Source organism: Moschus berezovskii, chromosome 3 (assembly GCF_049115385.1).
Source record: "Moschus berezovskii isolate FMDL1 chromosome 3, NW_MosBer_1.0, whole genome shotgun sequence".
Lineage (NCBI taxonomy): Eukaryota > Metazoa > Chordata > Mammalia > Artiodactyla > Moschidae > Moschus > Moschus berezovskii.
This window is the reverse complement of record NC_142462.1, coordinates 102,093,120-102,114,484: the sequence shown is the minus strand read 5'-3', so window position 1 is coordinate 102,114,484 and position 21,365 is coordinate 102,093,120. Positions and strand designations below refer to the sequence as shown.

At 47.7% G+C, this 21,365-nt stretch overlaps 1 protein-coding gene across 1 annotated transcript in view; it reads right to left on the bottom strand.

Annotated features, from left to right (window-relative positions):
- Window positions 1-21,365, bottom strand: part of SND1 (staphylococcal nuclease and tudor domain containing 1) — a 426,838-nt gene that overhangs the window by 99,538 nt on the left and 305,935 nt on the right. The window contains exon 16 of the mRNA XM_055421219.2: window positions 88-197. Within this exon, the coding sequence (XP_055277194.2) occupies window positions 88-197 (110 nt within the window). The remainder of the gene's footprint in view (window positions 1-87; window positions 198-21,365) is intronic.

Here is a 21,365-nt window from a genome sequence, read left to right as displayed (position 1 = left end):
TCTCCGACATTGCAGGAAAACACCAGACTAAGTGAGCCCCACTCCCTCCACCCTCCTCATCCAAGAAGCAACTGGAAGGCGTCCTACCTCTCGCTGCAGTACCAGCTCCTTGGTGAAAAGCGTTGCCTCCTCACTGAATGGCTCCCCTTCCTGCACCAAGCCTGGGAGGTTCCGGGCTCCTCTGGGGCATTCGATACCTGTGTCAGGAGAAAGGAAGAATCTGTGATGAAAAGGGGCCCATGAGGTCTGGTGTCTAGCAAGAATGGTCCTGCCTCTGGGAGCCAGATAGGTACTAGGTGATAATGCATGACAGGAAAGAAAAGTGGTAGGAGGGGAGGTGTTTAGTTCACCTGAGGTGGGAAAAACGACCACTATCAGGGCAGCAACAGCGGAGAAGGGATCTTGGTCACAGAGTCTGGAAATTATTAAGATCACCAGGGGAGTTCCAAGTAAGATATTCGGGAAACAACCCCCACTCCACCAAGATGTGGGATGAATCCTTGTCTTGGACTCCTCGCTCTGTAAGGGCCTATAGTCTCGCTGCTTCTACCATCACTTACACAAATGGCTCTCTCACCTAAATTACACTGATATCCCCAGCTATTCTGCCTCCTGAGAGCTGTTCTGGCTGATGCCTAGACATTTTCTCTTTACTATCTGACTTGCGCATCCAATTCAAAAGTGTTAACTTGGTGTCATTTTCCTCTTCAAATAAGCTTCCCCCTCTGTCCTCTGGCTATATTTGGGACAACAGTACCATAAGTATTTCATTCAGAATGGGAGATAGGAAGAAAAAAAAAAAGAATCTTGATGAAATATTAGGTGTCTGAAGCCAGACAGACCTGGATTCACATCCTAGCTGTCATTTATTAGATCTGTGACCATGGCCCAGTGACTGAGCCCACTCAAAGCCTCAGTTGTCCTATTTGTAAAACCTACTTCATGTGGCTGTTGGCGGAATTAGGGGAGATTATTACGGCAAATATTTAGTAACATGCCTGACACATGGAAAGGTTCAATACATTTTAGCTCTTATTAATGTATCATTATTATCACTGACACAATTACCCATGCTCAAAATCTCAGTCATCTTTCATTCTACACAGTAGCCTGCAAGATTCTTGAGGACAAAATCTCACCCTTCACACGCCGTGTACTCAAGGACAGCACTGTATATAATATGGGCGCTCACTAACCAAAGCAGACTGCGTTTTCTTTCTCTTTGTTTCAATCACTGATGGTGCAGATATTTATCATCGATGGTGGTCACCTGTGACAGGCCACGAACTATGTCACATTTTGATGTCTGAATTAGATTTCCCCCAAATTCACACTGCAGCTGTAATTATGAAGCCAAAAATGTGACCTAGGTTAGAGACCTAGGAAAGGAAAACAATCAAAATATGGGGGGCAGGATGCACTTGGTGACCATTTCTAAACCACTGCGGCCTCTCCTGCTGCAATATGGCAGTTCTGCTGGAAGGTGTGACCTCTTATTTATAAACAGCCTCAGGGACAGTGACAGACGATCTGGCTCGGGGAGGTGGTGTAGGGCGGACACCTGCTGGGAGCCTTTGGGAGAACAGGGGCCACCGCTGCTGGGACAGAAGGTACACCCCTTACAGATGAAGCCAGGTGGCTGTGCATGGTTCTGGCCGCAGCACAGATTCAAGGTCAAGGAGCTCAGAGGAAAGGTAATAGTTTATACCGCAGGTTTTCAGAAGCTCAAGAACAGAGCTTTCTCTCCAAGCCTCAGAAAAGGAGCATACAACGTCAAACATAACTCTGGACAGGGAGCACAGCACCAGGAAAGAAACTGCAGCAGGGGAGCGCCTAGAGCTGGTGCCAGGACCACTGCCCTACTCAGGTGGAGATGGGATGGGGAAGGCCCTACCCGAGTGCCACCTGGGCAGAAGGTCACCAGGGTTGCCTCTCTCCCTTCCCGCACCTTCGTGCCAGGCTGTGAGGGAGAAGTGGAACTGATCTTTTGAAAAAGACATCAATAAACTCATGGGACCAAAAAGCCTAAGATTCACCTTGAGAGGAGATGGGGCTCCAGAAAAATGAAAGCTAGCCCATCCATGACTTTCACAATGTTATTAACCAAAACCCTTTCCATTTTACATGTGTAAACTAAGCAAAAATTGTAATTATCAGAGTAAAATAAACCATTCTATTCTGGCCACATAACCATAGGTAAAACACTGTTGCTGAAACAAGAGTACTGTGAAAACAAGTGTTCAGTTTGTTTGTGACTCTTGGATGGGACGTGACTGGGGTGCTGTGGGTGGGGCTGCCGTGTCACTCAGAGGAAGGAGGACACAGAGTCACTCTAGGTGACCAGATGTCCCCACTCTCTTCCTGTCCTTGCCTGGGTATTCTGAAGTCTCAAGGGAGCGACACACCCCGCCAGCCCTCTCTGAATCCTGGGAGACCACCAAGTGATTAACTGGAGAGGCAGGATGGCCCACTGAACCTGGGGAGGCAAACAAGTCAAGCTGAAATGGATTCAGATTAGCTTCCTGGAGACTCTTGTGCCTGTGGTGAGCAAACCTTAACCACTGCATGTGGACTCAGAGGCAAAAGCGGGCCTAAGTTCTGCTGCCCCTCCACCTGCCAGGAGCTGGGTTCCAGCTCTTCAAGGGGAGAAAGCCGAACTAGGCTGTCTCCCTGCCCTTCAAATGGGAAAAGTAAACACATTCCAGCACATCAATTCCCATCAGGCAGGCAGGTAAGAGAAAGGAAAGTTGCCTGAGAACAAGAATATCATCGCTGCTTTTATCATTCATTCCCCTTTCCCCTGGGCTGACTCGTCCCTCTCTCTGACCTGCCTCTTCTGAAGTAACCCCTTCTGAGGCAAAACCTGTCTCAACGTCGCATCTCAGGTCTGGGTCAGAATGGCGTAGCTGATGCTAATTACTAAGACAGAGAGAGGTTCTAACCAGTGGGAGCAGGTACCAAACACTGAAACCCAGGTGAACCCAGGTATAAGTTCTAGGAGAATAAAGGTGGGGGGGGGGGATGAGTATTTACTGAGCATCCTTGACTATCTATGAATTGACATGTGGCCCCAAGTCACCAAGTAGCCAATCTGAACCCTAGATTGTCAGACACTAAAGCTACTGAGAAAAAGCCCAGTTTCTGGAGTCAAGCACTGCTGTCGCCAGTGTTGGACAAGGTAGGAGTGCAGGACTGGGGGGCTCCATTCGTGTCAGGCAGAGCTGGAGTTGATGTGTACGGCAGATGTGCCCACGGCACTGGGGTCCTCATGAGAGCAGAGGCAGGGGGATCCCTAGATACAAGGGGGGGCCCCAGGCAGGATTGCAAAACAGGGAGTGGGTGGGTGAGGTGGAATCTATTACCAGACCAGGGCTCACAGCTGGGGCTAGGAAAGCAGGAAGGGCTTTCACAACACTGACCATCTGAGTGTCAGAAACCTGGTGAGTCAAGCTGCTTCTGTAGATGGACTGCGTAGACGAGTGTTTTTCAACCTTTTCTCATTCATTATGACCCCCCTCCCCCCACTCACACATGGGGATGTACATCTATACCACAGTTTCCACGAAAGGGTGGTCAATTGTGACTACACGTGATACTCTGTCTCCCTTCTCTATTTCATTAAGGAAAACAACATACAGCTACGACAGTGAATTAACTGTAAACCTCGGGGTGAGGGGGAGGAGCTGCAAGGTCTAGGGCTTGGGGAAGACTGAGGAGTGAAGACAGAAGGCTGGGTGGCCTGACGGCCTTCTTTGAGAGGTCAAAGGCCATACCAAGTGCTTACATACCAGCTTTGGGACTTGGCTTTTGTGTCCCAAGGGATTAAGGACAGGACGAGAAATATGCGGCCCACTAACAAGGTAACGTCATAAGGCAGGAGAGACAAGACGTAGCTGCTGAAGGCAGGGGGAGGACATGTGCAGCCCGCGAGGGGTGTCCTGCTACATCCTCCCCTCCTGAGAGCCTGGCCAGTAGGGAAGCCCATCTGCACTGCACCTCTGACTCAAATGCCCCTCGGTGCCGGGCTGGCGTCCCCGCTGTGCTGCTCTGTTACTGATGCAATGGACCTAGAGAAGGTTAAAGAAAACACATCACAGGAAAGAAGGCCGGGTTCTCTGACAGCGACCTGGAGGCTGCAGTGGCCGAGCTGGGCCAGCCCACATGCCGCAAAGGTGAGCGCCCCAGATGGTGAGGAGGAAGTGTGTGTCATCGGGTTCCGGAAGCCCTCGGTAGGCAGGCCAGGCAGAGCTGCAATTCTGGTTGGGGCTCAATCGCCACTATTTGCTGTCTTTCCCACTAAGGCCCCGGGGCCACCCTTCCTGCTCACGAGAACACAGTTAATTCTGCTGAGCTTCCAATGCCACACATGCAGGTCAGCCACCAAGCTGACCCCTGACACAGGCAAGCCTTGAATACTGAAAAGGTTGCTGTTGTTGTTTTTTAAAATCCCAAACATTCTTGAACATTTCCTTTCCTATAATGGGGAGGGCAGAATGGAGAAGAAAGAGACCCCCATGGGGCCCTCGCAGCTGACTTCTGCCAAGGGCAGACACAGGAGAAGCAGGCCAGACACGCCTGCTTCTGCTCCAGAGGCTCCCTGACCTCTTTAAAGCCCAACAGACAGACCTGCCTAAGGGAAAAGCCATTATCCCTCATACCTTCTCTACGCTTTCTGGGATAGGAAAGCCGACCAAGATTACTTAAACACAGAACCAGAAGAGAATTTGCTTGATCCTGTACAACTGAGAAAGAGAAAATTCATCACCAGGCATTGGCACATCATTTCTGGTTTCTATTCTGCTGCTGACAAAGTATCACACGTCTCCAAGCCTCAAGGTCTCTGACTGTAAAATGAAGGAGCTCCAAAATTCTCTCCTGGCCAGGAAATCCTACCATCTGCATTATGCCCTTCTGAGATTTCCCACGTCAGGTTCGACTCTGGGAGTACAGGGTGCCTCCTTTCAAATGTCAAATTCTGGAGTTATATACGAGCATTCTATTAAAAAGAAATTATACATTTAGAGACATTGACTAACTAGGTCAATTAACACAAACACTTTGGTCAGTCAGCTCTGGAGCAAGAAGTACAAATTGTTGTAAATGATACGATAATGGCTACATAAGATTCTGTTGATGGCCATCTGAGAGAGTCGTGTATTGCTTGAATGTTTTACATTATATGTTGAATTTTGTGATAATTAAGCCTCTGGGCTCAAAGCGTGATGCCTTTTTTCTTTATTGAAGTGAGGGAAGTATCACAAATTTGCCTCGGCTAGAAGTGACAGCTTCCCAATGGCTCTTAGTCCAGCAAACAAGAGGCCAGGCATTTGTGGCTGGAAACAGAGCTCTAGTGGAAACAGTAACCAATTGGAAGGATTAGTCGATGGTGTTCATTACTCGTCTACTGTGTGTTTGTTACTGCACTGGACATCGCGGAGGGAAGGATGGAGCCTTCTGCCAGCTTTGGATACTTGCCGAGACCCCCTGGCAGACCTCTCTCCCCCTCTTTCACAAATACGCATCACTGCCTACCCTGGGTTAGGCACTGGGTTGGGAGATGAAAACTCAATGACGAAAAAGACAGACTTTGTCCTCATGAAGCCTAATTAGCAGCATGACAATATCATCTTCCCACCATTGTATGAAGTATGCTGTCGGTGGTGGAATTTATCATCAGTCTGTCGGGTGCCGGATGTTATGCAGTAACACGCCATATCTGGATTATGACGGGCAGGTGCATCCGTGTCTAGGAGACTGTTGGGAGGATGCACTGGACAAGTCAATCACGAGCTCACCACTGGCCCGTCCCTTGCTAAGGAGGCAGCCTCAGGCAGCTGTTTTCCTGCACATGACCCTGGCTTCTGTCCTCTCTGCGGTCACAAGTTGGGGATGGATGTCAGAGCAGGAGGTGAGAAATGAGGGAAGAGAGGGCAGAGTTGCTCCTGTCCCTGATTCAAGGATAGTCAATTTATAGCAGATGGCAGAGGGGAAGCAAGCTCTGTCTAAAGAGAAGGAAAGATACCAGGTGAGAAAGATTCTTTCTGGAAACTGGGCAGCGCACAGAACATGAGGCCATCAGGAGGAGGAAGGAGGGGAGGGCATTGCTTCAACATTGGAGCACAAACACGGGAGCACGGAGGTGCGAGCCACCTCTGACCGAAGACAGCCCTCCGGGGTTCCAGAATCTGGCAGGTCTGATCTTAGCTTGGCTCCTGTTTAAGAGTTGACTGGATGTTCCCATAAATCTGCTCTCTCCTCTCACTGCTACCACAAGTAAGCCTATGTGAGAACCTGGTATTTCCAACCCAAATAAAACTAAGATGAAATTGCTTCTTGGGGTAGGTACTGTGTCTTGTTGTTGTTCAGTTGCTCAGTCGTGTCTGACTCTTTGCGACCCCACGGACTGCAGCACGCCAGGCTTCCCTGTCCTTCACCATCTCCCTGAGCTTGCTCAAACTCATGTCCATTGAGTTGGTGATGCCATCCAACCATCTCATCCTCTGTTGCTCTCCTTCTCTTGCCCTCAATCTTTCCCAGCATCAGGGTCTTTTCCAATGAATCAGCTCTTTGCATCAGGTGGCCAAAGTATTGGAACTTCAGTTTCAGCATCAGTCCTTCCAAAGAATATTCAGGACTGATTTCCTATACGTTTGACTGGTTTGATCTCCTTGCAGTCCAAGAGACTCTCAAGAGTCTTCTCCAGCACCACAGTTCAAAAGCATCACTTCTTCACTGCTTAGCTTAAATAAGCAGGGTGACAACGTACAGCCTTGACGTACTCTTTCCCAATCTGTAACCAGTCCGTTGTTCCACGTCCAGTTCTAACTGTTGCTTCTTGACCTGCACACAGGTTTCTCAGGAGGCAGGTAAGGTGGTCTGGTATTCCTATCTCTTTCAGAATTTTTCACAGTTTGCTGTGATCCAGTCAAGGCTTTAGTGTAATGAAGCAGAAGATTTTCTGGAATTCCCTTGCTTTTTCGATGATCCAGCGTATGTTGGCAATTTGATCTCTGGTTCCTTGACCTTTTCTAAATCCAGCTTTTACATCTGGAAGTTCTCAGTTCAAATACTACTGAAGCCTTACTTAAAGGATTTTGAGCATTACCTTGCTAGCATGTGAAATGAGTGCAATTGTAGGGTACTTTGAACATTCTTTGGCATTGCCTTTCTTTGGGATTGGAATGAAAACTGACCTTTTCCAGTCCTGTAACCACTGCTGAGTTTTTCAAATTTGCTGGCATATTGAGTGCAGCACTTTCACAGCATCATCTCTTAGGATCTGAAATAGCTCAGCTGGAATTTCATCACTTCCACTAGCTCTGTTCGTAGTAACGCTTCCTAAGGTCCACTAGACTTCACACTCCAGGATGTCTGGCTCTAGGTGACTGAGGATTGTGTCTTAGTCCAATTTTATTTTTTCAAGCATCTGACACACTGCCTAGCACAGAGCGGCACTGTAATTCCTCAATCAAGACTGAATAAATATTAGTGAAAAGTACTTCTGGAAAGAAGTCCATACAGAGAGAAGGAAATGGCTCATGAACAGTCAGGGTCATAGACCTCATGCAAATACCAGCGAGGGGCTGACAGGATCCCAAACTACACACATCCCATTTTCCCATGGTGACACTTGAAGGACAAAAAGAAAATGTAGCTATACCTATTTGTCCCACTGGTCTTTGAACTGGCACACTTGGGAAAAGAAATTTAAATGGACAGGGGATATGGGCAGCACCGACCAGCACTGCTGATGCTGGGAGACTGAAGGCAGGAGGAGAAGGGGACGACAGAGAATGAGATGGCTCGATGGCATCACCGACTCGATCGACATGAGTTTGAGTGAACTCCGGGAGTTGGTGATGGACAGGGAAGCCTGGCGTGCTGTGATTCATGGGGTCACAAAGAGTCGGACACGACTGAGTGACTGAACTGAACCGACCAGCAAGGTCAGTGAGACCTGAGGCTGGAGCACCGCAATCTTGTTTGGTTTCCAATGCAACAGAGGAGGAAAACAATGCCCACCCGTGACCCCCTGTTCCGTTCCAGGCAGTCATGCGGCCAGATGGAAGGGCAGAAAACTGAAGCGCACTTAGAGAGCAGTGGGAGATGACTCAGGGGCGGGGACGCCTGCCTTGAAAGGAAAAGATAAAAGGTGCTAAATCTGTACAGCTCGGCTAAGCGGTGACTAAGAGGGTGACACAACAGCAATCTGCAAATATTTGAAAGGTGTAAACACAAAAAGGAGGGAAAATGCTCAGCCTGAAAACAGGGGGTGTAATTATTAGGGGAAAGAAAATCTGGATGAAATATTGGAAAAACTTAGTGTGGGGATGACTACGGGGTTATAAATAAGTTTCCTGAAAGGAAAAGGCAATTATTCGATCCTAAAACTGAAAGATGGCCATGAAGCCCGTCCCTCTACTTCTGGGAAAGCAGCCTGGACCAGGGGACTTTTATTTTCGACATTTACGGAGAGACTTCTTAAGTAAATCTAAGTCAAAATACTTCTGCTTTAAGAACTGCTTCCTGAAATTTTAACCAATTTTGTGGGTCAAACCACAGAAGAGACAAAATGACTGTTCTGGTGGGACTTTCAGAATAAAAACAGGCTTAGCATGTGACACGTGCCTGGCCAGCACATACAGTGGAGCTAAGCAGAACCGGGGCACAGACAGCTGGGTAGAGCAGAGGACTGGATCATCTCACGTCCTGGAGCATCTTCATCCCTCGTCTCTAAGACCCGGGTGAGCACTTGGGGAAGTGCTGCAAGTTTCCCAGAGAGGAGACCACGGATGCTCTCCCTTCTTGCTATATAAATGCAGTCCCCTGGAGTGAACGTTAAGGACAAGGCACAGACAGAAAGCCAAAATAAGCTGCCTGTCACACTGACTGCACTCGGGTACCTCTGCCTGAGTCCTTGCTCCTGCAGTTGGGCAATTCATAACTCACTGCCTCATTGCAAACAGTAAAGAACCTGCCTGCCAATGCAGGAGACCTGTGCTCGACCCCCTGGGTGGGGAAGATCCCCTGGAGAAGGGGATGGCTAGCCACTGGAGTATTCTGGCCTGGAGAATCCCATGGACACAGGAGCCTAGTCGGCTAAGTCCCTGGGGTCTAGTGGGCTAAGTCCCTGGGGTCGCAAAGAGTCAGACATGACTAAGCGACTGGCAATCAGTTAGTTCCATTTCTCTGCTTTCCCCTGCCATCCTTACCCCCAAGAACACAACAACAAAAAAACAACCCACGTCACCCAGAGAGTAAGATAGTGAACTCCATATTCAGAGAGTAAGACACAGCAGTCCAAGAAAAGTAACTCTTTCTTATTTTTCTGCTCTCTCCCTAAGCATCAAAAACAGAATCTAGACCTCTTAAGCTTTCGGCACAAAACACAGAGGCACATAGGCCAGCTGCCTGATGGTAAGGAACATAATTATCATCTGAATCCTTATGCCAAGCCAAACCCTTGCATGTGGCTGGATTGTAGAAACGAAGACATGCCTCAGGATTTTCCCAGCGGTCCAGTGGTTAAGACTCTGCCTGCCAAGGCGGGAGGTGATCTGTGGTTGGGAAATTAAGATCCCACAGGCCTCGTGGTGTGGCCAAATAAATAAATAAATAGAACTGTTTAAAAAAAAAAGGAGAAGAAGAAATTTAACACATCTCATGTACCAAATAGCTTGCTTGCCGTCTTCTCTCATAAGATTTAAAGCAGAAATTGGAGGCCCCAAGTTAGAAATGTAGTCAGTGAGTCAGTTAACAATTGAGAACAGCAAACCATCCCACTTAGGACCAGCTGGTCCTATGTTTTCGAACATTCCCAAAGTGGCCCAAGGAGCAAGGCAAACCATAGACCATTGGTTCCTAAGAGTTCTATAGCATATAAGGCCTCAATTTGTACTGAAAGGGTCAGAAACAAATGAGGATTTTGCATTGTCTCAGATTCTTTATTCTCTCTCTTGTTCTCTAAACCGCTATTTTGTTACCTCGGGGGAAGTCCCATCTTCTGGGCCAATTTTGGAACATGTCAATGGTAAGGCTTTTTCAGTGATGAGAAGAAAGAGATAAAAGAAGAATGAAGGAATCCTAATTAAAGGGATCACACTCCTCAGGTTAATTGAAGTCAGGGGAGTCAGAACTGGGCAGGAGCTGTGACTGAAGCTGTTTTTAGTTCATAGTTCCAACTGTTTGAGGGAGACTTTTAGTAGGCTGCTTGATTTGGTCATCTTTGATGCATTCATTGAAAAGACCAGAAAGCGAAGTTAACTGGCAAACAGGAGCAATGAGATCCAGTCTCCACAATGTGATGGGAGCTTTGGCTCCCCATGAAGAAAGGGAGGGATGAGGGGAGGCCCACCATAGGGAAGAACAAGTTTCTCTGGCACAAGAGATACACGATGTGAGCACTAGGAGAAGGTGACGTTTTGAGTCTCATCTCTATGGGTTGTCAGCCCATCACTGGTGGATCCCATGCTGCAGTTACCTGAGGGGACAGACATGCCACTCCTCTCTGGAGCCCCAGAAAGCAGATACTCAATAACTGTCTGCCAAACAAATACCAGAGGGTAAAAATAGATGCAGCAAACCTGTAATAACAATGTCTTCTTCAGAGTTCCTGCAAACATACTATACTAGCTAATGCTCGGTGAATTTACCACAAAATTTTGTAACTCTCACTTCTGGGACTTTAAGGAGAGAGAGTGTTGGATGCTAAATCACTGCCCGCTGTCTGAGAAGGAGACAAGGAAGGGAAGGCTTAGAGGCCTCACACTAGATGGCTGGGCCAGGCGGGGCGCAGAACTGGCTTCACCAACTTGATTTATCATTGGCTTTAGACACCGAAGAATCATTCCCCAAAGGAAGAAGCTGGAGCTGGAGTGGCAGATAATAATGGGGCCAGCATCAGAATAACCTTTTATGATATGTCCCACCGCAGAGCAAGAGATGGAAAACGATGATTTTTTTTTTTAAAGGGAGAAAAAACTCTCACTGACAAACGAGGCTGTTCCCGTCCCGTGACATGCCAAGTGCACGGCTGTAAAGAAGCCAGCCAGGCCTTCTCTGGGGGTGTGTTTGTGAAGGGGAGGGTGGAGATGGCAGGCTGTCTGCTTCCCGACACACATGTTCATTTGGGGGCTTGCTGCAAGCAGCGGCTGCAATAATATCACCATCAACCAGGAGCAGAATGAAACCACCATGCCCTCTAAAAATGCTTTCCATTGGGTTTCTCCCAATTATCCTATCAACACAGCCACCTCACAACCTCATTACATAGAAAACAAAGTATCTGAGGTCAAGAGCTAGGCCCACAATGGTCTTTCCAGAGACCAGAGAGCCACATGACTCCAACGCTTACGTAACACCGTGGCACCATGGAGACTGAACCTAACAAGCCCAAACCCGCGTCTGAGTGGTGAGGGGGAGTCGGTTTCTATGAGAACCTCAACGTTAGCTTTTTCTGACTTATTTTAAACATGTAACTTTATCTCTGAATCAAAACTTAGACTTCGAAAACATAAATGTCATTTTCGGTACCCCAAAATCCTTGTGTTGGGTCTTTCAAATTTCCTGTTCACGGATAAAGAGACCAACCTGAATCTCCTGTTCAGGCTGGTAGAGAAGAGCTCCAGGGAAGGGGGAAAGCCATGGGAAACAAGCACGTGGATCCTGCAATACCAGCTTCCAGGAGGTATCCTGCCATACACCTGGCAGCCAAATGTAAAAGCTGCTTACTTGCATAAATTTAGAGTGACTTTTTCTAAACCAAGCTGTGTTGTTATTTGAACAAAATGCTTCTGAGATGTGTGGCGTACACTTTCAAACCACTGCCTTTCTTGAGCTTTCCACTCACAGAAAATTTCTCTGAGCTTCTCCTCCTGAGGCAAGTGAAAGCCCAATGTCTAGAGATTAGTATGCTCAGCTAGTGGAACTGGAGAAGAGAAAAACCAGCGACTGGCAGGCATACTAAGACCCCTGGAGCAAGGAGAATGAATAAGGCTGTGAGCTGAGATGTTGTGAGGAAGAGACCTCCACCTCACCCTCTTTCTACTTAAAGGAAGAAACGAAAACAAGCCAAAAAGGAGAGGAATTCTGAGAAACCAAGGTTCTTAAAGAGCACAGGCTGATCTTGGATGTGGAAATACATCCTATTCTGATAAGTAACTTGAATTCTGGGCTATGGATGAAGACCGGCATTCACCTTTTTTTTTTGTTTTGGTTTAGTTTCACAAAAAAGGGGTCAGCGGACAGCTTCCTGAGGACTAAGTCCAACCCACCGCCTGTTTTTGTACAACCCATGAGTTAAGAATGGCGTCTGCATTTCTGAATGGTTGCAAAAGAAATATTCTGTGACATGTGAAACACTGGATGCAATTGAAATTTCAGTCTCTTTCCTATCTGGCCCTTTAGAGAAGAGGTTGGTTGACTCTTGCCTGTTGTAAAACTACGTAAAAAAAAAAAAAAAATCCAGGCAAGGCAGAGTTTCACTTCTCAGAACCAGAGGATCAGTACAGGCGACAGCATGAGGATATCCTAAACAAAGACACTAAAAAAAAGTCCACGGTCACACAGCTGAAGAGGTAAAAAGCCAGCACACGTGGATCAAGGGAAGCTGATGCAGCCAACAGCAAGCACAGGCATGTGCCCGCTCACGGGCTCTCCTGCACTCCGTTCTGGGAACGTCGTCACTCCGGTACCCACCATCTTCCCCTGTATTCCCATTCTACTCCCGCAGACCCTATTCAAAACTGTGAACTTTCCAGGGTTGCCCTTCTCTGTTTACCACAACCGCTTCCTTCCAGATGACAGCAAACTCCCACTATCACACTTCTCGCTGGTACTCAGACTTCATCTTTCTTCTCTTCTTGGAAAAGTAACTTGATCTCTGTATGTACTCGACCCTGTGCCCCAACGCTATAGTGAAGGTCTTTCCCTTTCCTCCTTTCTCCTGGGTCCTCAATCCCTCAAACTCAACCTCTTCTTCCTGCTAACTCTCTTCCGCTGCTTCCATTTGTCCCCTAGTTCGACTGCAGCACTAGCAACCCGTTACGTCTAAAATTCTCACCTATATTTGTCCCTACTTATCCACATAACCTACTGATTGCTACATCTTATCGATCCCATTAATTCCACCTCCACAGTTGTTTATGTAAACCATTGGATCCTCTCAATCCTCAACCTGACTCTGCTTGTTCAGGCTCCTGTCACTTCTGGCCAAGTCTTCTGATCTACCTGCCTGCCCTCCATTTCCCCCATCCTGATTCTTCCTTCCTAATTTCCCTAAAACTCTTCAGTGGCTTCCAAGGGTTTACCATATAAAATCAGAAATCCACAACCTGACACTCCAGGCCTTCTAAAATCTGGTCCAATTCCTTGGGACCATATGAAACATCCATTACCCACTTGACAGCCCTTCAAATACATGAAGACAGTAAAACATCTATTTTCTCTCATCTTCATGTCTTATTTTCTCCAGTCTAAACATCCCCAGGTATTCACAAGATGTGGGTTTTTGACTTCCTACCATTCTACTGTTTTTATTCCTTGAAAGTAAAAGTGTAGTCTCTCAGTCATGTCCAGCTCTTTTCTACCCCATGGACTGTAGCCTATCTGGCTCCTCTGTCCATGGGATTCTCCAGGCAAGAATACTAGAATGGGTTGCTGTTCCCTTCCTCAGGGGATCTTCCCAACCCAGGGATCAAACCCAGGTCTCCTGCATTGCTGGCAGATTCTTTACCATCTGAGCCACCAGGGAACCTACTGTCTGAGCCACCAGGGAACTTACATCTTCCAACAGGAAATACCTTTAGAGCTGACTTCATTGAGAGGTCTGATGGGGTAGTGGGGCTCATTCACTGGGAGCAGCCTTCTTGCATGCTGCAGAGAGGCACCGCTGGAGGTGAACTTGGCCAAGTTGGACTGACTGGGGAGGGATGTGCAGACTGCATCAGCACTACTCCCCCCCGCCCATAACCTTTCCTCCAGGTAGGAGGCTGCAGCGAGAGACAGCTCCATCAGTGCAGAAGGAACCCCTGGGATGTGAGAGCTCTTGAAGGGGCTGTGGGGGGCGGTGGGGCCCATCCTGAGGAAGGCAGCAGCCTCCATGGCCTCCATTCCAGCCCACCTCCATTCTGCTTCGCAGCAGCCGCCCCAGGCGCCGTGGAGACGCTGGCGGTGTTGTGACAAGCCGTCTATTCATTTCCTCTCTCATTCACGGGGCTCTCAGGGATAAAAAGGAACAGCAAATCCAAACCACTGCCTCGAATCCACTTTGCAGAATTCAGGGAAAGATAGTTCTATTGAAGTGATTATCTGCTCTGTTTGGGAGACTGGAGGGAAAGAAAAGGATTTCGGCATCCAGTGCCTGCCATGGATGCATTCCTGCAGAAACGGCGACTGCAGCCACCACTGTGGCCAGTGGGACACTGACAGCACGGCTGGCACTTAATTGAGGCTTTTTAGCTCCTGTCACAGTGTGGCAACAGGGCAGCAGAGCACCCGGATCTGAGCTGTGACGCAGGATACAAAGCTTAGTTGAAAAGCAGGGGAGGAGGGAGCACAGGGAGGGAGAGAATCAGGGACCTGACAGACAGGCTGCCTGATTTTTTGCAGCGAGTGGGAGATATGAACCTGTCTCACCAGACTGGGCCTGTCTTCAAGGCAGAGGAAAGCTGCTCCAGTGGGCTTATTACTCACAGCTGCGGGACAGCTTGTACCACAAGCCCCGGGACAAGAAGCCTGCCCTGAATTGTGCACATTTCTAACAAGGCTGCCAGTCACTGGTGAGGAAGTGGCAGTGGTGTCTTTAGGGTGGGTGGGGACGATCAACTTCCCCAGCACAGCTCGCAATCAAGCACGTTGCCCGATGATGATTCTGGGTGCTGTGACAACCAAGGGGGGGCGGTGTGCACGTGCATGTGCTCACACATCCAGGGAAAGCGGTGCAAAGAGGGAAGGAAAGGGGTCGGGGGAGGCAGACGGAAGAGCGGAGGAAGGAGGCACTGAGGAGGCAGCAGGGGTCGTAAAGACCCGGATGAGAGACACTGCTGTTTGCGGGGAGGGTGACACCAGGGCTGTATCCACCTGAGGACTGGCACAGACACTCAGCGAGAATGCCTGAAGGGCAGAGGCCAGAGACAGGAATGGGTGGATTCCTCAGCAGAGCAAATGCCAGAATCACGTTTCATTTCAGGAAGTAAGGAGGTAAGAGCCGCCCTTCTGCTGCCTCTGCCCTGGACATGTCTTCCCAAGCCCTGGACTGCCTATACGGTCCTTCTATCATCCTGAAAACTCACAGTGCTGGCTTGTCAGTGCTGCCTCTGTTCTCAGTTCATGCTTCCCCATATCTGAGCCTCACTCCCCACAAGGCCAGGCTTGTCCGGGATCACAGCCAGAAAGAAATGCCATCGGTGGAAGACTTTCAGACCATGGACAGCGGCTCCTCTGGGGTTAGAGGAAGTACCTGCTCTCTCACACACACAAGTGTGAGCAGTGTTTCTTCCCTCAAGTGTGCCCCCTTTCATATCTGCCTAGTAGGACCAGTGCTGGGGAATCAGAAGCTTGTTACAAGGCACCTGTGTTTACAATAAATGCCAGAGGGCACATTCTTGTAAGGAATCTGGGGGGTTTTGAAATGCTGTATACCATGTGGTCGCCTGTTTTATGTGACTATTTTTCTGTTTCCATAGTTTGTGTCATTAAATAATCCTTTGTTCTCTTAAAATATATAACAGGGACTTCTCCAATGGTACAGTGGTTAAGGCCCTGCCTTCCAATGCAGGGGGTGTGGGTTCAATTCCTGGTCAGGGAGCTAAGACCCCACATGCCTCCTGGCCAAAAACACCAAAACATTAAAAAAAAAAAGAAAGAAAGAAAGAAAAAAACTTTAAAAAAGAAATTAAAAAAATGCAACAAAACAAAATGACAGTCTTGGATTGGGTTCTTCCTTTCTGGACCCTTGCTCCATACTCTAGCAAGTCCTCCAGCCCAGACGGACTCCTCTGGGTCAGAAGGCAATCAGATGTCTTGGCATGAGGAACTCTCCGGCTATACACCTTTGGACCCAGGACAAAAAAGGAGAAAGCCTTCTCCATCCTAGGGCAGCCATCGAGGGAGACACTGACTCCTGAATGGCAGAGGACAGCTGTTGGTAAGAGGGTGGGGGCGTGAGGAGGCAAATTTCCTAGCATAACAGCCGAGAGAAAAACAAAAACAAGAGAAGTGTTTCATATGGAGGCTGTCTCCCCTCGTGTCACTAAACTGGAAAATCCTATATTCTGCATTTCACCCACCCTTAGCCAGCTGTTCTCTCTTGAGTCAGAAGAAAGCAAAATGCTTTGGGTGGGGAACAAGGGATTTCTCCTGGCCAGCCTGGAACCACAGGAGCTCAATCACTAAATGATGACTCTGGGGACCACAAAAAGGGCGCTCCTTCCTCTATCTACCATAAAGCCAATTGGTATCCTATAGAGTGAATGAGAACATAACCAAACTGCTGCTGTTCAGTGACCCAGGCCAACCCCATGGAAAGAAGCCACACGGCCACTTGCAGCCCTTGGGGCAGACAGGATCAAAGAATACATATGGTGGAAATTTGGGGGCACTGAGTTCAGTCTAAACCACTGAAGTCACCTTGTGTGGACCAGCAGAGTCGGCACTAATAATCTGCTAGGACCCTAAGGGTTCTTATTTCCCTGTTACCCATGTTCTGAAATTCTAATGTATTAATCTTTGTAGATGGGTGATGTGGTTTAAAATACTGTCGGCCTAGGCTGCCATTCCCTCCCGTGGGGTCTCAAAATAACTCTGCACAAATCATTTTTGCTAACCACTCACTCGGGCAGCTCTTCCCTGCCAGAACACACACGTCTTATGTAACGGCAGGAGCTGCCCAGCCTGCTGAGAGGAGGGCGTTCCCAGAGCGCAGCTGCCCGCGGCCCCTCAGGCTCGGCACAGCCCGGGCTTGGAAGCCAGCTCTGTCCCCAGGTCCAGGCTCCCTCAGCAAGAGAAGGCCCCCAGGGGATTCAGGGGCTCCTCAGGAAGGTCATCACATTCCAGCCTGCCTTAGAAATCGTGCAACTGGGACGATCCGCAAGCACTTCCAGGATAAGGGTGACTCTTAGATTTTTGGGAAGTGATTAGTAGGGAAGGAACCCAGCGCCTCTCCTCTGAGGATTCACACAGTTCAGGGTGGACGACAGAAACAGAACACGAAGCCACAGAAGCAGTGGAAGGGGAGAGGGGCCACAGGACACCTCACGAAGCCTCCTCCCACACCTCAGGCCTTTGAGACGCCTCCTGGTCCTGGCTGGGCTTCCCTGTTAACCCTTCCTCTCAGTGCCCTCTTGTTTCCCTCAGTCTCTGAGGTCAGAACCTCCTCTCTCGACTGCTCCTTCAACCTGCTCCTTTGCAGCTGCTTTCTCCTTGGAACCCCAATCCCGGGCAATCACATTCACGCCCTTTGCTTCAGATTCCGTTCTAAGTGGATGCCTCTCAGTTTTCATCTTTACTTCTGACCTTTCTATCGAATTCATCTGGACCTGCAAAAATCCACAGGCGTCCAACATTCAAGGTTTCAAAGGTGACCTAACAACCTTCTCCTTGCAAACATCCTATTATTTACAAGCCAGAAAAGTGACCTTTCTCTCTCTCTGCCATCCTCTATTATCAAATAACCAGCAAAATTCTACATCGGAACCTTCCTAGCCTGATCCGTTCTTTCCTCTTCATCCCCACCTTGTAGCCTAAGTCCAGGCGTCCCCCAACCACACTTCCTGACTTCCGTGCGGATTCCCCCAATTTAGTCTTTGTACTGTGGTAAAAGTAATCTCTTTTTAAGAGATTATATGGACTTTCACTATATCTAATAACATGGATGAAACTCAGACAAAACCTGGATAAAATAAAGTTGGGTAAAATAAGACTATAACTCCAAGTACGATGGCCAAGAGAGGCAAGACTGGTGACAGAAGTCAAAATGCTGGTTCTCTCTGAGGGGAAGGCCATTACAGAGCCTGCTGTGATGCGAGAAATATTCTGCATCTCCATATTGGGGTAGTGGTGACCTGGAGTTATACATGTACTGTATAAAATTAATAAAGCTGTATACTTAAGATTTGTGTGTTTTATTATGTAATAATCTTTCCTAGAGCTTAAAAAAAAAAAGATGATGCATTATCCACCATTCATTGCTTCCTTGCATCTACCTATCTTAGGAATTACTAACCTGGCGAGGATGGGGCTGGGACAGGGTGTGCATCAAGAATGTGTCTGTGATCAGTAGTGTCTCACTCTGCAACCCCATGGACTTTAGCCCACCAGGTTCCTCTATCCAGGCAGGGGATTTTCTAGGCAAGAATACTGGAGTGGGTTGCCATTTCCTCCTCCAGGGGATCTTCCCAACCCAGGGATCGAACCTGCATCTCTGTCATTTCCTGTATTGGCAGGAGGACTCTTCACCACTGTACCGCCTGGGAAGCCCTAACACAGGCTTAGGCTAGTGTTTGCCAATCCAATGAAGTTGTATGAAAATCTCTGTGTGGTTATGTATTTTCAGAAGACTAGTAGCCTTCTTCAGATTTATCACTCATAGAGAATGCCTACTGGAGAAGGCAATGGCACCCCACTCCTGTACTCTTGCCTGGAAAATCCCATGGACAGAGGAGCCTGGTAGGATGCAGTCCATGGGGTCACGAAGAGTCACACATGACTGAGCGACTTCACTTTCACTTTTCACATTCATGCATTGGAGAAGGAAATGGCAACCCATTCCAGTGTTCTTGCCTGGAGAATCCCAGGGACAGGGGAGCCTGGTGGGCTGCCGTCTATGGGGTCGCATAGAGTTGGACACAACTGAAGCGACTTAGCAGCAGCAGCAGCAAAGAATGCCTACGACTTTTCTTTGAGATACAACCTAAGCACCACAGACACAGGGCCCTTCAAAGACGGGGAGTCTGACTTTCCAAACTCACCTTTAACCACTGTCCCTCTTACAAGAGACATGCTAGTCATATTAAACTATTTCCATTTTGAGTAACAATGCTTCTTTGAGTTTCCCCTCTTTCCTTATCTGGTTATACCCCTTTCCTTATCGTCTGTATCTGGCATTTTTTGGAGAGAAGGCCTACAGCTCTCTAAGATGTACAAAAAGGTTGGTGATTACTCTAAATAGCAAAGAAACTGAACTACAAGGTAGGGTGAACTACGCAACTTAGAAGTGAAGTCCAGTGAAATAATCTGGCTACAAAGGATGGCCTGAAGCTGGGCAGAAGCGCAGTCAAAAGATTGTTGAAGGAATGAATGAATCACAGTACTTGGATCCAGTGCTTTTGTAGTAAAGACACTGAAGACCTCTGCTTATTACATATGAGATGAGAGAACAAAGATTCAATGAGGGAAGAACCAGGGGTCAAAGTTAACAAGATAACATGGAAAGGGATAACACTTAGTGTCTAAACAGATGATGGGGGGCGGGGGGTGGTGACAAACATGGTTTAATACAAGTTCATGTATAAAGGATCTAGAAAACACATACACTGACCACAATTCTATAAGACACAAAACCTTTCGGAAAACTTGGGAGGATGAAAACTGCTTCTTTCCTAGGTTTCTAGACTAAAACACAAAAGGAAATGTCTGCAAGGACACCTTCATGAATCATCTAAGCATTTACAGAATCACAGCATTCTACAGTTGGGAAGAACCTTAGAAATTGTTGAGCTCAAACTATTTTCACATAGGAGGAAACAGGAAATCAGAGAATTTAAATGACCTACGCAAAGTCACATGCCAACTTGGCTATGAGACACAGATTATAAGCCCTATCTTTTGACAGGCAGTTATTCTTTCCATTGAATCCTATCAGTTCAGGCTGAATGCACTTCATCTTAGGCTGCCCAGTGTCCTGCTTTAGCCTACAGAATTCTGGTTTGGGGGATCTCTTCCTGAGCAGACAGATAATATAATCTGATTGGCTATGTTGGCTTTTAAAAAACATATTAGGAACTTGTTGCTATTATCACAGCTAGGTTTATATATCATTGAAAGGCTTTTTTGGGGCCATATATCAGAGAATATAGATGCATCAGAAAGAAATTAGTCTAACAAGTAATAGCTACTGTAATCTGAATGGTAAATCTGGTTGTGGTTAAGCACCAGATTACAGATGGTAAAGGATCTACCTGCGAAGTGGGAGACCCAGGTTTAGTCCCTGGGTCCAGAAGATCCCCTAGAGAAGGGAATGGCAACCCACTCCTGTGTTCTTGCCTGGAGAATCCTATGGACAGGATTCTGGCAGGCTACAGTCCATGGTGCCACAAAAGAGTCAGACACAACTGAGTGACTACACTTTTTGAGTACTTTTTAAAAACATGCATCACACTATTTAATACTTAGAGCACTCTAATGTACAGATGAGATAACTGAGGCAAAGACAGGTTAAATAATTTGCCCTAGATAACTGAGTTTATAAATGGCAGACCCAGAATTTGAGTCCGTTCCTATGAGTTGGAAATTCATATCTGGAATGAATTCACTATAGTATCTCCATTAAAAAAAGACATCTCACAGAATTCCCAGGGTCGGAGCTACTGATCCTTGGAATTATCGTTGTCCACTTCTGTCATTTTATACATTATGCCCGAAGCATTCTGTCTCTTAAATCATTTACTTTCTCCTATACACTGCCTCACTGCACGAGACTGCAGGTTCCACCTCAACATGTGGCAGGAAAACCAGCTCAGGACACTTCCCTCCTCTCCTGGTTTAAGGTACTCACAATGAGACTTGAAAAATGGACATGCTGCAGTGATGCTCTTTCTCAGGATGTGGTGGATGGGTAGGTTGATCATGCCCACCCACCACACTTCACAGTATTTCTACCACGTCCCAAGTGTCAAAACTCTAGACCGGACTTGCCTGGTGATGCAGTGGATGGGAGTCCACCTGCCAATGCATGGGAGGCGGGTTCAGTCCCTGGTCAGGGAAGATTTCACAAGCAGCACAGCAATTAAGCCAGCGTGCCACGACGACTGTGCTCAAGAGCAGACATGCCACAAAGACTGAAGCCTGTGCACCTAGAGTCTGTGCTCCACAACGAGACAAGCCACTGCAGTGAGGAGCTGCACACAGCAACTGGAGAGCAGCCCCAGCGCGCCACAACTAGACAAAGTCCACGCAAAAAGCAACAAAGATGGAGTGTAGCCAAAAATCAATAAAAATTTTAAATACTTAAAAAACAAGCAAACAAAACTCCAGACAAAGAAACAGTCAAAGGCAATGCAATGACCATGCAGTTACAAGGATCATGAAATGACAGAGGCAGCCCAGTGAACACTGAGGCGGTAGGGCTGGAAAGAAATCAAGGCTGAAGT